The following is a 16,901-nucleotide window of genomic DNA, read 5'->3' on the forward strand; positions in this document are numbered from 1 at the left end:
TGACTGATTGCCAAAATTCTTAGTTCCTCCCAGACTTTAAATAAAAAAAACAAGTTTATAAGTAATTATGGACCCTGTGCTGTGTCGTGCTAAGTTGCTTCAGTCATGTCCAACTCTTTGCAACTCCATGGACTGTAGCCCATCAGGCTCCTCTGTCCCTGGGATTTTCCAGGTAAGAATACTGGAGTGGGTTGCCATGCTCTCTTCCAGGGGATCTTCCTGACCCAGAGATCGAACCTGTGTCTCTTAATGGCTCCTGCATTGGCAGGTGGATTCTTTACCACTAGTGCCACCTGGGAAGTCCCATGCATGTAATTTTGTATCCAGTTTTTCTTGTGTAATATTAAAATGCTCCCTTGCAGATTTTCTAATTGTTTTTTGACTTGCTACATACCATTCCATATGAGAGGCTAAATACCATAATTTATTTAAACATTCCCCTAGAATTGGATCTGAGGCTGTTTCCACTTTTGCCAGTTTTTTTTTGTTTGTTTTTTTGTTTGTTTTGGCCCCTGAATGCTTCCTGTGAGAAAAGTGGGTCAGGTGAAAGATGAGTTATTATAGTAGTTTGCATTTGCATAACATATGTATATATGTTAGTTGTTCAGTCGTGTTTGACTCTTCGTCACCCCATAGACTGTAGCCTGTTAGGCTCCTCTGTCCATGGAATTCACCAGGCTTGAATACTGGAGTAGATAGCTGTTCCCTTCTCTAGGGGGTCTTCCCAACCCAGGGATCAAACCCAGGTCTCCTGCATTGCAGGCAGATAGATTCTTTACCGTCTGAACCACCAGGGAAGCCTTGTATAATGCATCCTGGTGTGTATTTCAGGATATCGTCTACACTGTAGGATGTGATCTTCCCTGTAGAACAGGTTTTGGAGTCAGACAGACCTTGGTGTTATTTCTAAATCCACATAGCGGTACAACTAACCCAGAAAAAAATCTCTTAAACTTTCCATGAGCCTCAGTCTTTTGATCTACAAAATGGGAACAACCACAGCCCCCTCATGAGGTCGTTGTGAGGATATCATGACTGATAGATAGCAAGGCACTTGGCACTAGCAGTGTGCATAGAATGGTTGTTGTTTTTCCATGTTTACAGCATTCTTCATGCAAATGCAGACATTCATTTATTTATGAATGAATAAATACCTGGTACCTTTGCCTAGTACCTATTGTGAGCCTAGTGCTGAACTGGATATTGGCAGAGATGATTAGGACTCAGCTCTGCTCAGTGGCTTCGCTGGTGGCTCAGACGGTTAAAAGTCTACCCGCAATGCGAGAGACCCAGGTTCGATCCCTGGGTTGGGAAGATCCCCTAGAGAAGGAAACGGCAGCCCACCCCAGTATTCTTGACTGGAAAATCTCATGGACTGAGGAGCCTGGCAGGCTACAGTCCATGGGGTCGCGAAGAGTCGGACATGACTGAGCAACTTCATTTTCTGCTCGGTGGGTGCCACTGTCTCTAGGGACCCACACAGATGAATAGACAGACAGCTTCTCTGTGTGATGGGGGAAACTGTGGGTGCAGGTACAGTTTGGGGGGTGGCTCTTGAGAAGTCTAATAGAAAAAGCCTAGAGTTTGCCACCAAAAGAGTCAAGGTTCAAATTCTGAAAAGTGAAAGTCGTGAAAGAACTCAGTTGTGTCTGACTCTTTGCGACCCCATGGGCTATACAGTCCATGGAATTCTACAGGCCAGAATACTGGTGTGGTTAGCCTTTCCTTTCTCCAGGGGATCTTCCCAACCTAGGGATGGAACCCAGGTCTCCGTATTGCAGGTAGATTCTTTACCAGCCGAGCCACAAAGGAAGCCCAGGTCTTGTGCAAATGACTTAAATTCTCTGCATCTTAGGTTCTGCAATTGTATTCCTGCTATAGAAGTCCCGTGACACTCAGAAATAATGTATATATGGTGCCGGGCATGTAATAGATGCTCAGAAAGGATTATTATGCTTGAAGGCTTCCAGTGCCCCAAGAGTGGCTGATTTTTATGATAATGAGTCCAGCAGATTTCAACACACTGAAATGTCAGAGGCTGGCTCTGGTCAGTCTGAAATACGTTTTATCACAGTCTTATTCTTTGTAAACTGGTCATCTCACATGATGTGTATGGTAATGTGGAATTGTTACACTATTCATCTCTCAATGAATAGCATTTCTTGGCTATTATGTAAAAACCGAGGCAGAATGACTTAGGAAGACATTGATTGCTTTTTAACTTTAAAGGGCCCCCTTAGAATGTAGAATGGCTGCAAGGCCAAGAAAGGGTTTACACCATCTATTCTGTCATCCCATAGATGGAACAAGGCAGTAGGAATTGAATCTGTTTAGCAGGATGCCTTTATGTGTGAAGATTTCTTACTGCTCTGTAAATGGTTGTTTGCTTATTTATTCATAGATGTAGAAATTACTTTTCTTTCATTCTGTTTCCATCTTGTAGCCCAAGAAACAGGTGCTTAGGACTAATGTGCCAAGGAATAACAGATGAGTATTGCCCCTCAATTAAACATTAATAAATATGTTGTAGCAACATCAAAAAAACCATTTGCTTGATCTAAATTGGAATGAGATGTTGGTTAGCATTTTTATTGCTGAGGTCCCATAAATAGTGTATTAGATTCATAAATTAAATACATAGTATCATTGAGAACATATTATGCATCATTTTGCTTACTGCTTGGTAATATCTTTCCTGGTTAACTTTGAGTTTGTTTGTTTTTACTATTCCACTATGTTTACAAAATGCAACCCCAAATTCTAATGTTGTGACTGTTCTGACAGTCAGTCAGTCAACCACATTTACTCAGCACCTGCTGTGTGCAATACTCTCTAAAATTCTGGCTTTCAGTCTTGAGCTACAAACTGAAATCAGATGAACAACATGTGCAGAAAGCTTGCAGAGGTGTACAAGAAAGAAAAGCCAGAGACATTGAGTTATGTTTCCTCAACCACTGGCCAAATAGAATGATAGAAGAGATTTTCTTAGACAGAGCAGAATTCAGACAAATGATGTAAAGTCACAAATACAGCATTTAGTTGTGCTGCAGTTGTCTACTTGTAACTTTTAATTTTTATTTACTTTTTAAATTAAAAATTTTAAACAAAATTTACTTATTTGACTGTGTTGTGCTTTAGTTGCAGCATGTGGGATCTTTGATCTTTGTTGCCACATGTGAGATTTGTAGTTGCGGGTGTGCTGGATCTTAGTTCCCTGACCAGGGATCAAACCTAGGCCCCCTCCATTGGGAGCATGAAGTCTGAGATACTGGACCACCAGGGAAGTTGCTATCTGTAAGTTTTAGAAAGAATTTATTTTGAAATAATTCCCTACTTACAGAAGTCGCCAGTACTGTCCAAAGAGCTCGCATCTCTCCCTCCCTCTGGGTACCCTGCTGGATGCTTGAAAGTCAACTTCAGACGCGATACCTCGGCAGCCCTACACACCCCACACACATCCCCAAACAAAGATCCTGTCACACGCCTCCACCCTGCAACTGTCTCAGTCAGTCGAGGAATCAACACTGACCCACCGTTCCTGTCCAGTCCTCAGACTGTTCACACATCACCCACAGGGATCCCAGTGCTGGGCTTTTATCCTTCCTGGACTACAAACACACATTGCATGTGGTCGTCATGTTCCCTTAGTCTCCTCCTATTTGGAACCATTCTTCAGTACTGGGTCTTATGTCCTTGAGAGTTTTAAGGTGTGCAGACCTTACGTTTTGTTGGATGACCTTCAACGTGGGTTCACCTCCAACGTGTTTCCTCGTTACTGGACTCAGGCGGTGCAGCGCTGACAGAGACGTGATGGAAATGAGGGACAGGGACTGTGCACTTCTTGGTGCATCTTAGAAGCTGTCTCAGTAGGCAGACTTCTCTGGCCACTGCTGATGCTAACCTTGACCATCTGGTTATGCCGGTGGCTTCCAGGCTTCTCAGCATGAGGTTACCATTTGCCTTCTGGAAAATGTAATCTTAGATGCTAAGATTACACTTCCACCCTGCACCTTACCAAAGAGCCATTCCTTTTTAGCAGTCAGCAATCTGTTGGCATAGATGCAACTGCAAGATTCCTGTTCTATTCAGTGGGTGGTACTTCATTAATAGCATTATTTATTTGATTCATGAACTATTCTAGATTTGGCTTGTGGTGTGTGTGTGCTAAGTTGCTTTACTCATGTCTGACTCTTTGTGCCCCATGGACCATAGCCCACCAGACTCCTCTGTCCATGGAATTCTCCAGGCAAGAATACTGGAATGGGTTGCCATTTCCTTTTTAAGGGGATTTTCCCAACCCAGGGATGGAATCTGCATCTCTTTTGTCTCCTGCATCAGCAGGCGGGTTCTTTACCATTAGTGCCACTTACGGGAGCTCATTCAAAGTAGTTCTTGCATTCAGCTGATACATCCCCATTAGTCTTTATCTTGTCCCTATTATTTGTACAACAAGATATTCCAGACTCATCTTAAACCAGCCCTGCCTCAGACTTAGAATCAGCCAGTCTCCAAGGGCTCCAGTTCCTTTCAAGGAGGGTGGTGTTTAGAAACCAGGATCTGTGTGCCCCCTGCTACTGGGGTATTGTTGTGTCTAGGCTTTCTCAGTGGATAAAGATAGAAAACATGTGTAAACACAGACACATATAAATCTCTATTTCCATAATTATCTGTATCTGTGTTAAAGATGGTGCTAGTGGTAAAGAACCCACCTGCCAATGCAGGAGATATAAGTGATGCGGGTTCAGCCCCTGGGTTGGGAAGATCCTCTGGAGAAGGAAATGGCAACTTACTCCAGTATTCTTGCCTGGAGAATTTGATGGACAGAACAGCCTGGTGGGCTACAGTCCATGGGACTGCAAAGAGTCGGACATGACTGAGCGCACACACACACACGCATCAGTTCTTCCAATTCCAATATAACAATCCTAAGTTCTTTCTGCCCTAATCTCTTTCCATAATTGTCAGAATATCCTCTAGTACTAGAACATCTGGCTCTTTACCCTCTATGTATTCCCTTACTTGTTTCATCAATTTACTTCTCAGTGTGACCTGCCTCCCAGCCATCTGGCTGTCCCCGCAGTATGCTCTACCCTCAGGCACTGGTGGGCGCATTACCAGCTGGGACCCCCCCCCCCGGCCTCTGTGTGGCTTCCCGAGGCCCTGCCCCCTGCACCCTGAGTGCCAGCAGGCACACATGACTATGTGCTCCTTCCGTGCCCCCTATCCCAGTGGGACTGCTTGTTCCTCCTCCTCACAGGCAGACAAGACAAGGCCTGTTTGTAATTTTGATCCCCTGTCCCCAGTCACCAGGTCCCCGAAGAACCAGAACTGTGTCTTGCTCATCCTAGCAACCCTACAGCCAAACAATGTTCAGTTACCAGAATATTTGTTAATGGAATGCATACATGAAATAACAAATAAGCATGTCATTTAGAAAGTGACAAATGCTATTTCCAGTCATTTTCAAATACTCTTCCCTCCCTCCCATTTTTCCACACCATCTACATGGGTATATAAACTGGGCCACTCTAGCTGAAACATCCCCTCCCCACTTTGAAGCATATGATGGACTAATGTTTGCATCCCCCAGATTCATATGTTGAAACCCTAAATCTCAATCTGGTGGTGTTAGGAGGTGGGGCCTTTGGGGTGATCAGATCATGAGGATGGAGCCCCATGAATGGGATCAGTGCCCTTGCAGGAAGAAGCTGGCCCCCTCCCTTTCTGATCTGTGAGGTCGTGCATGGTGACAGTCTGCCCCCCACGCCCCAGGAGAGCCCCTCACAGGGCCTGACATGGCCTCGGTGACACCAGACCTTCAGCCTCAGAGCTGAGAGAGCATGTCTATTGTGAGCTGCCCGCCGGTACATCTCTTTGCTGTTTAATCCCAATTGTGACTTCTTTAGACCCCCTGAGGATATGTTCGTCCCATTTAATGGATGGAACTCTGAGACTTAAATGAGGAAGTGACCTGTCGGATACTGAAAACTCCGCCAGCATTGAAGTTGGTGATGGAATTCAGGTGCTTCTTATTTTTTATGCACTAAAATTTTTTAATTGAGGTAAAATATATAATAACGTAATAAGGTGCATGCTAAGTTGGTTCAGTTGTGTCCAACTCTTTGTGACCCCAAGGACTATAGCCCACTGGGCTCTTCTGTCCATGAGATTCTCCAGGCAAGAATACTGGAGTGGGTTGCCATGCCGTCCTCCAGGGAATGTTCCTGACCCAACGATTGAACCCACGTTTCTTATGTCTCCTGCATTGGCAGGTGGGTTCTTTACCACTAGTGCCACCTGGGAAGCCCAATAATGTAATATGGTGCATAAACCTGTATTGTACAGTGCAAATCTCAGTGAATTTTTATGTATGTGTGCCCTCTGTAACCATCGCCTAGAACAGGATACAGCATATTTCCAACACTCAGTGAGACTCCCTCATCCTCATTTCCCAGACAATATCTTTACCTCCCCCATGATAAACATTATTCTGACCTCTATCACCATAGTTTGGTTTTGCCTGTTTCTGAACTTTATATAAGTGGAGTTGTACAGTGTGTGTATGAGAGTCATCCATGTTGTTTTGCATGTAGCAGTAGTCAGTTCATCTTTTACTGCTGTGTAGTTTATTTATCTGTGGTCCTTTTGAGTTTCGAACCATTATAAATAAATTTATGACTGTTGTCATATGTCTTGTTTGATGGAAGTGTTTTGGATATATTCCTAGGAGTGGAATTACTGGATCATGGGATATAGTTAGTGTATATTAGCAGTTACTGGCAAGCTGTTTTCCAAAATGGTTATACCAGGTTGGTGCCCTGATTCTTAGTGTTTAGATTCTGTGTTCTTTTCAAGAAGTGTTGCCACTGCATCACTCTGGGGCAGAGTGCAGTGGGGGAGGAGTGAGCTAGGCTAGACAGCATGCCTATGGTCCCCAACACCACGCATAGACATTTGGCCTCTGTCATGGAGGCCAGGCAAGTCCTCTGGGATTCGGAGAACATCTTGTGATGACATGTGACAGTCTCTGAATTCCTGTGTCCATTCACTGGCTCATGAGCTGCTCACACCTGAGTGTCGTGAGGGGAGCCCTGTCAGTGATGTGCAGAGATGAAACGGTGGAGATGTGAGCTCCTGGGTGGGAAGTAACTCAGCTGCAGAAGTGGTGAGCCTTGGGCTGGACCAGATGCAGAGCAAATGGAGAAGGTATGAGTGTGCGGAAAGCACACGGAGGATCACCAGGATCAGCAGAACCTGGAGACACAAGAAGAAGCCAAGTCAGAGAATGCACAAGCCCAGATGGTGCCTTTGGAAGGAGAAGCAGAATCTTGCGAGGTAGGCAGTAGATTTTGGATTTGATGAGTGTTATGTTTTTATGCTCATCCAGTTGCAAATGAGAGCTACCCTGGTAGTGCTAGTGGTAAAGAACCTGCCTGCCAATGCAAGAGACAGGAGACATGGATTCGATCCCTGGGTCAGGAAGTTCCCCTGGGGTAGAGCATGGCAACACACTCCAGTCTTCTTGACTAGAGAATCCCATGGACAGAGGAGCCTGGTGGGCTACAGTCCACAGTCCACAGGTTGCAGACACAGCTGAGGCGACTTGCACGCATGCTGCTGCTAATAAAAGGGATTGAAAGTGACTGGTGATAATACATGAAACAATAGACACTATGAGGACATTTACACTTGAGTTTAGTTGGCCTTGTTTTTGTGCGTAGCCCTTCCCAGCCAGGCAGTGACCCTGGTGCAGGTCACCAAGCACTGTGACAGAGTGCCCTTCTTACAGTCATAGAAAGCCTTCAGTGAGTGGAGACAAGGTGAGGTACCCTGTGGAAGAAGTCCAGGTGTCTCAGAGAGCCTGCCTGGAGGGCAAGGTGGGGCCCGGAAGGTGTCCTGTGGAGGAGGGATAATGAGACCCCAAGGAGGAGTACGATTTGCCCGGAATGGTGGGGGAAGGATGTTTCTAGGGGAGGGAATAGCAGATCCTCTCCCTCCCCCAGCTCATGGTGATTTTTTCCTTCTGGTTGTTCAGGCCAAAAGCACTGGAGTCACTCTTGACTTTGTTTTCTCTGTCCTCTGTGTCCCATCTGCGGGAAAACATCTAGAATCTGAGCATCTTCCACACTTTCACCAACTTTTGCCTCTAGGTGGCCACTATCAGGCCTTGTTAGGGAACTTCAAGAACCTTCTGCAAGTCCATGAGTCTGCTTCTGTCTTGTAAATAAGTTCATTTGGGCTTCCCTGGTGGCTCAATGGTAAAGAACCTATTTGCCAATGCATATGTGGGTTTGATTCCTTGGTCAGGTGGAGGAAATGACAACACACTCCAGTATTCTTGCCTGGGAAATCCCATGGACAGAGGAGCCTGGCAGGTTGCAGTCCATGGCCTCTGTGCATGGGGTTCCAAGAGTCAGACAGGACTTAGCAACTAAACAACAACAATCACTTTTTTTTTTCTTTTGGTTTCCACGTATAAATGACATCATAATGATATTTGTCTTTCTCTGTCTGACAATTAATTAGTATGATAATCTTTAGATCCATCCGTGTTGCTGCAAATGGTATTATTTCATTCTTTTTTAGGGCTGAGTAATAGTCCATTGTATATATGTACCACATCTTCTTCATCCATTCATTTGTCGATGGACCTTTAGGTTGCTTCCATGTCTTGGCTATTGTGAATAGTGCTGCTCTGAACACTGGGGTGCACGTATCTTTCTGAATTATGGTTTCTTTTGGATATACACCTGGGGGAAGGGGATTGCTGGATCATCTGGTAGCTCTATTTTTAGTTTTTAAAAACCTCCATACTGTTTTCCAAAGTAGCGGCATCAATTTACATTTCTACCAACAGTGTAGGAGGGTTCCCTTTTCTCCACACCCTCTCCAGCGTTTATTGTTTGTAGACTTTTTGATGATGGTCATTCTGACTGGTGTGAGATGATCTAGTGCACTTTCTAAAGTCATAAAATAGAAATAATTTAAAGTAAGTGATAGCATTGAACATAGCTAATCACAGTTATTTCCTGGGATAATCACAATTACTTTTCCTTTGGCATTTATTGTGAATCTGATTTTTGGAAGCCAGTTTCCCATTTCTAGTGTTTGCTTCTGCTAGACCAGCTTGGGTTCTCTGTGGACTCCTCATGTGGCAGCGGAAGGGTGCAATTTACAACACAGTGACCAGTGGAGGGAGCCCAGCTTGGGTCTCTAACTTTCTTGTGGCCTCAAGGCCAGGATACAGTAGTGTAACTAATAATAGCCAATCCTTTTGGACACATGCCAGGCGCCAGGCACGGTGCTAAATGCTTTGGGTGGATTATCTCATTTAATCCTCAGAAGACCTTGTCATGTGTAGACTATTATTAGGCCTGTTTCTGCAGATTAGGAAATGGAAGCTTAGAAAGGTTAAGTTATTTGAGGGTCAGGCAGCTAGAAATGCCAGAGTTGAGGTGCAAACTCAGTTTCCTACTAATCCCTATGTAATAATGTCTTGACACATCTTTATCACTGCATCAGGATTGCATCAGTATGCTATTTTAAAGCATATAAGGTATTACGTGCTTGCTTTTCACTGAAGTTTTGGTTTTACACAGCAAGAAATAAGTCAATAACTAAATAATAAAGCAAATAAATTAATAAAAATTTAAACATTAATTAAAATAAAGTATTTTAAAAGAATGAAGCCTGGTGTTGGAGAATAGGTCGGGTCGGGTAACTTTGGGCTCAATCCTAGAAGACCTGTCAGCCAGACTCCACCGTGTGTTGTAAGTGTGGTGTCTGAATTAGTTCCACTGTCCTTTTGAAGAAGGTGGCACAGACTGAGAGCCCTGGCAGTACCTGTACTTGATCTTCAACAGGAAGTAGATGACCTTTTCTGGTATTGCTGAATGAATTCTTGGCAAATTCTCTCAGCAAGTTTCTGGTTATTAGTCCCAAGGTCTGCAGCAAATTGATGGGAAAGTCTTGCCATTGACACTCCCAGAGACTCAGGGCTGCTCCCCATGACACCTGGGCCCTCATCTCCTCCAAGTACATGTTGCTGCCCAAGAGGGGTGCACTGTGATTAGCGTTGACCTCTGCTGGTGTAGGATAAAAAGTGTGTTCAAAGAGCTTTCAAAATAACAAGCTTGTTGGAATAGTGTTTCCATTTAAAATGGAGTCTTATAGAAATGGCTCACTTGGAAAATGAACTGTAGGGCTGTAGAAATGTAAAGGAATATTGTGAGCTAGGGCTTCACTGGTGGCTCAGTGATAAAAAATCCACCTGCCAATGCAGGAGACGTGGGTTCAATCCCTGGGTTAGGATGATCCCCTGGAGAAGGAAAGGGCTACCCATTCCAGTATTCTGGCATGGAGAACTCCATGGACAGAGGAGCCTGGAGGGCTGCAGTCCTCGGGGTCACAAAGAGTCGGACACGACTGAGCTACTTAGCACATGTTGTGATCTAGGCCAGAGCCTCTGGAACATCCTCTCATGGCACACATAGTAAAGGATGTGTGTGTGCTAAGTTGCTTCAGTCATGTCCGACTTTGTGCAACACTATGGACTGTAGCCCACCGGGCTCCTCTGTCCATAGGATTCTCCAGGCAAGAATACCAGAGTGGGTTGCCATTTCCTCCTGCAGTGGATCTTTCTGATGCAGGAATTGAACCCGTGTCTCTTAGGTATCCTGAATTGGCAGGCGGGTTCTTTACCACTCGTGCCACTTAGGAAGCCCCGATAGTAAAGGATAGTATTTGCAGTGCACACTGGGGTCAGCAGGTGGCACTCATGGCTGGAGGTGGCTGCCTGGGATCTCCAGGGCCCCAGAGCCCATCTACTACCCAGGGGTGGAGGGGATCAAGGTCCTTCCCACCTGTCAAGGACCAACAGGAGGGGAGCTCTGATGCATATATTTTTAACCCCGGTCCTTGCATTTCTAAAAAAAATGGCTTTATGGGAAATTTTCCGGTTCTTGAGATGTTTGATTATGAGGATAAATTCTTAGTTAATGGGATTCCAATTTCTGCAGCTTATTTCTTTTTGAAGAAAAAATGTCTCACAGTGATCAGTGTTTATGCCTTTCCTTAGGAGACTTAATGTCTTTGAAAAAATAATAGGAGCCGTACTCTGAACAAGTGGATCTCTGCTCATCTGTAGCATGACAGAGTTTGAGCATCACTTCGGTGACTTTAGTAACTGACTAAGTCTCTCTTGATGAACAATGTCTAAGGAAACATTCTCAAGATCAACACTTGGGCACTGATCTTTTTCAACTGGTTATACAGAACTCATCAAAATTAGCAAGTTTTCTCCTAAGTGATCATCATGGTGTTAAAAATAATTTGTGTGAGGTATGGGCTTCCCAGGTGGTGCTGTGGTAAAGAACCTACCTGTCAATGCAGGAGATGCAAGAGATGCAGATTCGATCCCTGGGTCGGGAAGATCCCCTGGAGTAGGAAATGATAACCCATTCCAGTACTCTTGCGTGGGGAATCCCATGGACAGAGGAGCCTGGCGGGTTACAGTCCACGGGTCACAAAGGGTCGGACATGACTGACTGAATATGCGCAGTATGAGGCATCCTCCTATGCGATGGTCATAATGATGATCATCATATAAATACATGGACTATAACCTCCGAGACTTAGAAGAATGAAAGCTAAGGGGGCTGTATTTTCAATAAAAAGACAGAAGATACTTAAAAAACATCAACCTAGAGATGAAGAGTGCTGACCTAGAAAGAAGTGACCTTTCTATTATGTCACTGAGGTGACCACTGGCTGGGGGTGAAGCCAGGGACACTGGGTTGTCTATTTTGAGCCGCATGGTTCTTTATTTCTCTCTCATCCTTTTGGGTTTCCAGCTGAGACGATCCAACAAAGATTAGAAGCCCTGGAGAAGGAGAGAAGCAGCCTGCACTTTCAGCTTCCTTCACGACAGCCAGTCCTCAGTGGCCTGCTGGGCCACCTGGGGGCCCAGGCCCAGGCTACCCTGCGCCGGGCAGCTCAGCGGTAAGTGCTCCCCTGGGATCCTCTAACCTTCTCCCCACTCCCGAGTGGAGGAGAACTTGTAGGAGATGAGCCCAGGAGACCCTCCCTTCTGTTGGTTGGGCGGGGGTAGGGGGGGTGGGGTTCCTTCCAGACAGAGAGACCTGTGTGGGTCACACGCCCCGAGAAGCCCTTCTGATCAGTGGCAGGAAGGGCCCCTTAACCCCCACGGGCCTGGCTGGGAGCTAAGCTCCCCGGGGAAGCCCATCTCCTGAGCAGGTGGGGTGGATTTCCTCTTCTCAAGGGCTGCTTTGTCTTCTGTCGTCGTGTAAGATCACAGGCGGTCCCCTCTGACTGAGGGATGAAAATGCATCCTCCTCCTGAGTCCACCTCTAGGGCCTCTTTTGCTGTTACCTCTACCCAAGGGTCTCCCAGGACCAGGACTAGATGGAGTGCAGTTGCTATTTCTAATTCGGTGGATCTCAGTCCTGGCTGCACCTTTGAGTCACCTGGAGAGTTTTTAAATGTCCAGCTTCTACCCTAGAGCAGCTAAGTCAGGCTGTCTGGGGCTGGGTCCCAGGTGTTGGCCTGTTGGAATGTCTGTAAGCGGTTATTCTCTTCTGTCCGCTGGTTACCTCTCTCTTCGGGTTTTAAAGACTTGGGAGGAAGGGGTGGTGATGAATGTGATTAGCCGAGTCACAGCGCAGGTCTGCTTCTGCTTGGGTACAAACATGGCCACAGCAATTACATTTTATTTCCAGCTTCCGCTTGGCTCTGACAATTACAAGCCTGTGTGGCCTAGTTCTCACTTACACTCAGTTGATCTTAGCGGCTCCCTACAGCCTGTCTCGCAGTGAGGCTGGTTATTTTCTCACTTGCTTGTCCTGCACTTTTGCAGGACGCATAGAGCAGTGTGCATGGTCCCTGGTAGCTGCTTCCTTATAGATGTTTGTTGAGTGAACTTCTACCTCTTAAGGAACAGGTGAACCTCACCTCCTGTTTTTATTTTTATTTTTGTCTGTCATTGAGGTATCAGCTCATTTCCTGTCCCTTTCTCATACGGGACTGTCCCAACTTGACTTTATACTTAATTCTTTCTTTCTTTTGATCTTTGGGGTTATTTCTAGTCCTCCGCCCCAGTCGTGGGCCATTTGTAGCATCTGCCAATGTATTGTGTTTCTATTCATTTAAAAAACACTTATATAAGACTTAATGAGTGCTTTAAGAAGTAACTCAGTTTTTTAATTTCCTTTGTGATAAAATGAATGTAACATAAAATTTACTATTTCAACCATTTGTGAGTATACAGCTTAGTGGCATTAAGTACACTCACGTTGCTGTGCAACCGTCACCACCATCCATGTCCAGAACTTCATCATCTTCTCAAACTGAAACCCTGTCCTCATTAAACACTAACACCCTATCCTCTTACACTGTTGGTAGGAATGTAAATTGGTGCAGCCACTGTGGAAAATAGTGTGGAGGCTCCTTAAAAAAATGAAAACTGGAGCTAAGCTAATTGCAGGTTGCTGCTAAGTCGCTTCACCACTCCTGGGCGTGTATCTGAAGAAAACTCTTATTCAAAAAGATACCAGCACCCAGTTCATAGCAGCACTGTTTACAATGGCCAAGAAAGGGAGGCACCCTAAGTGTCCATCAACAGATGAGTGGGTAAAGAAGCTGTGGTGTATATATACACGATGAAATACTACTCAGCCAAAAAAGGAATGAAATAACGTCATTTGCAGCAACGTAAATGGACCTAGAGATTATCATACTAAGTGAAGTAAGTCAGATAAAGGCAGAGAATGACAAATATCATATAGTATCACTTACATGTGGAATCTAATATATGATACAAATGAACTTATTTCCAAAACAGAAATAGACTCACAGACATAGAAGACAAACTTATGGTTACCAAAGGGGAAGGTTGGGAAAGGGATAGATTAGGAGTTTGGGCTTAGCAGATACACACCACTATATATAAAATAAACAACAAGGTCCTACCATATAGCACAGGAAACTGTATTCAATATCTTATAGTGAACTATAATGGAAAAGAATATGAAAAAGAATATATCTATATCTATATATATCTGAATCACTTTGCTATACAGCAGATACTAACACAGCAACTGAGTCACTTTGCTATACACCAGAAACTAACAAGGCATTGTAAATACACTACTTCAATTAAAAAAAAACTCTCTAACTCCATTGTTGCCTCTCCCCCAGCCCCTGGCCACCACCACTCTCCTCTCTGTCTCTGGGAATTTGACTAGTCTGGGTGCCTCACATAAGTGGAATCATGTGGTATTTGTCCTTTTGTGATGGCTTATTTCACTTGGCCAAGATTCGTGTATGTTGTGGCAGGTGTCACAGTTTCCTTCCTTTTGAAGGTTGAATCATGTTCCATTGCATCATGTACCGTATTTTGCCTATCTATCCATCTTTTGATGAACAGGAAGTAATTTACTGACTCCTCAAGACAATTCTAGGGGGTAGTCGAGTTTGTATATTGCCATCTATGTGGAGACTAACATCGTCATCTGCATCAGTATCTGTATTTAGAGTTGAGGAAACTAGGTGCAGGAGGGCTTTGGGGACTTGTGTCAGACACCAATATGTGTGCACAGAGCCTAGGCACAAACCTGGCATTTGGCTTGAACCCCAGTTTGGAACTAGCTCCCTGTGGGCTCTGAGTCAGAACTGGGCCCTGCTCTCCACTGATCATCTCTTCATCTACACATGATGTGGATGGAGAGTGTTGCTTGGTTATGGTCTTGGAACCTAAAATTTGACACGAATGAACTTATTTCCAACACAGAAACAGACTCACAGACTTAGAAGACAAACCTATGGTTATTAAAGGGGAAGGTGGGGAGAGGGATAAATTAGGCGTCTGGGATTAGCAGAAACACACCACTATATATAAAAGAGGAAAACAACAATGTCCTAATATATAGCACAGGGAATTATATTTGATATCTTGTACTGAACTATAATGGAAAAGAATATGAAAAATAATATATATGTGTATATATATAAATATATATCTGAATCACTTTGGTTTACACAGAAACTAACAAAGCATTGTAAATAAACTATACTTCAATTAAAAAATAACTCACTAACTCCATTGTCCCCTATGACTGTCTCATAGGGCACTGTGAACTAAGAGGCAATGTCCTACATTCTCAGGTTATATCACCTGACATTTCTCATATTTAATTGTTTGTGACCCATAAAGATAGCACGTTCATGTCGCTCAACTTAATATGTCGTTTACAAAAAGATATTGTTAACCATTTGTGAAGCCCGTAGAAACCCTTGGCGTACCTTGTTAACACTGTTGCCTTTGCCCACATGAATTACCTGGATGCTGTTTTTGTAGTTCCTATTCACTTTTTGAGCCCACTGGGATTCGATTTCTATCTCTAGTGCTACCACCTGGCAAGGAGGAGGTTCACAGTACCTTGAAGAACCTTGGATTGGAGTTCAGGAAACCTGAGTTTGATCCCGTCCTTTCCACTAACAAGCTCTATGTGACCTGATATGGTTTCCTACCTTCTCTGCACTTCACTCCCCTCATCAGAAAAGGGGTGAGGGGTTAATTAGACCACTGTTTCCCAAACTTCAGTTATTTAAGTATTATCTTGGCTTTTCTTGTGCTAAATCACCTGTCCTATTGTTAGAAAATAATGACTCAAAATCAACTCCTTTCTTATCTTTTTCTCTTGCATGTTAACAAAATTACGTAGTCATTAATAATTTAGGAAATTGTCTCTCAATGTGCCGACTGCACATTCAGCCTGTGACATTTGTCATCAGCAGGATTATCTGGACCTGGCAGGTTTTCTCTGAACCAGGGGCTTTGGCTGCAGTTCTCACAGAGGCCACCAGGGGGATGTGCTGTCCGGCCGGAGCTTGCGCAGCCACAGGCCAGGGGCTCTCTGAGTCCAGGGGGAAACAGAATGCTTTCCAATAACGGTGCTTTTCCTGAAGAAATAAAACAGTGGTATTGACAGGGCAAAATTTCAATACTGATTAGTAACACAAATAAGTGCCTCTTTACCTTGTTGAGATCAAAGATTTCCTAGAGGAGCTAATGAAAATGATGGGTTTCTTCCATCACAAAGCCACATATGTACGAATGTATGGATGATTGCATACAGACAGTTGCATGCAGATATTCTCAGCTTATTCATTTCCTCTCTGGGAGGAGGAGCTTTGGGTCTCTAGTTAAGAAAATTTGGTTTAGAATAAGATCTGAGGAAATGTAAACACCCAAGTACAACCAGGTACTGCATATCTTAATTTTCCCTGTTTAATTCAACTTTTTAAAAAGGTATGTTTAATTCTTTGAGCTTTTCATCCTGAGGCACACTCTGTTTGTCCAGCTCCTTCCAGCATCCCAGAGAGTGTTAGCTCTCACCACAGGGGTTAACTGGGCTCCTCTAAAGCAGAGAGGGTACTCAGATGGTTTAGCACCTGTCTCTTTCTGTCTTTGGTTCTGCACCGCTCCATAATATAACTGGTTCCCTGGAGTGTCTCTGCTCAGCGAGGGTACAAAGGCATTGTGGTTTGGCTCTTTTCTGGTCTGCTGTGCTCGGTTGAACACGTCTTTCCCATTTCTCCGTGGTATCTTGGGCAGATAATAACAGATGTCCAGGGCATTTTCAGTTACTGATGCTCCTCCTGTCAGTCCAGTTTGAAATGTCAGTTGTATGTCCAGTTCAAATCTTTCCCTGTCCAGTGTTTGCAATCCTCTCTTTGTGGGCCATCGCTGCTCCCCTGGCCAACACAGCCTGTCATACCCCCGTGAACACATGCCTGCATGTTCACTCTTGGGAACTCAGGTGTGGGGTCCCCAGAGGCCACGGCAGCACCTCCCTGATCTTGACGTGAATGCAATCTCTCCA

At 44.5% G+C, this 16,901-nt stretch overlaps 1 protein-coding gene across 3 annotated transcripts in view; it reads left to right on the plus strand.

Moving 5' to 3' along the window:
- The window catches only part of DISC1 (DISC1 scaffold protein), a 406,697-nt gene that overhangs the window by 129,778 nt on the left and 260,018 nt on the right, over positions 1-16,901 (plus strand). For all 3 annotated transcript variants that reach the window (XM_081570368.1, XM_081570366.1, XM_081570367.1), the window contains exon 4: positions 11,853-12,000. In XM_081570368.1, the coding sequence (XP_081426494.1) occupies positions 11,853-12,000 (148 nt within the window). The remainder of the gene's footprint in view (positions 1-11,852; positions 12,001-16,901) is intronic.

The sequence above is a fragment of the Giraffa tippelskirchi genome, chromosome 2 (assembly GCF_054371585.1).
Source record: "Giraffa tippelskirchi isolate mGirTip1 chromosome 2, T2T-mGirTip1v1.2.pri, whole genome shotgun sequence".
Lineage (NCBI taxonomy): Eukaryota > Metazoa > Chordata > Mammalia > Artiodactyla > Giraffidae > Giraffa > Giraffa tippelskirchi.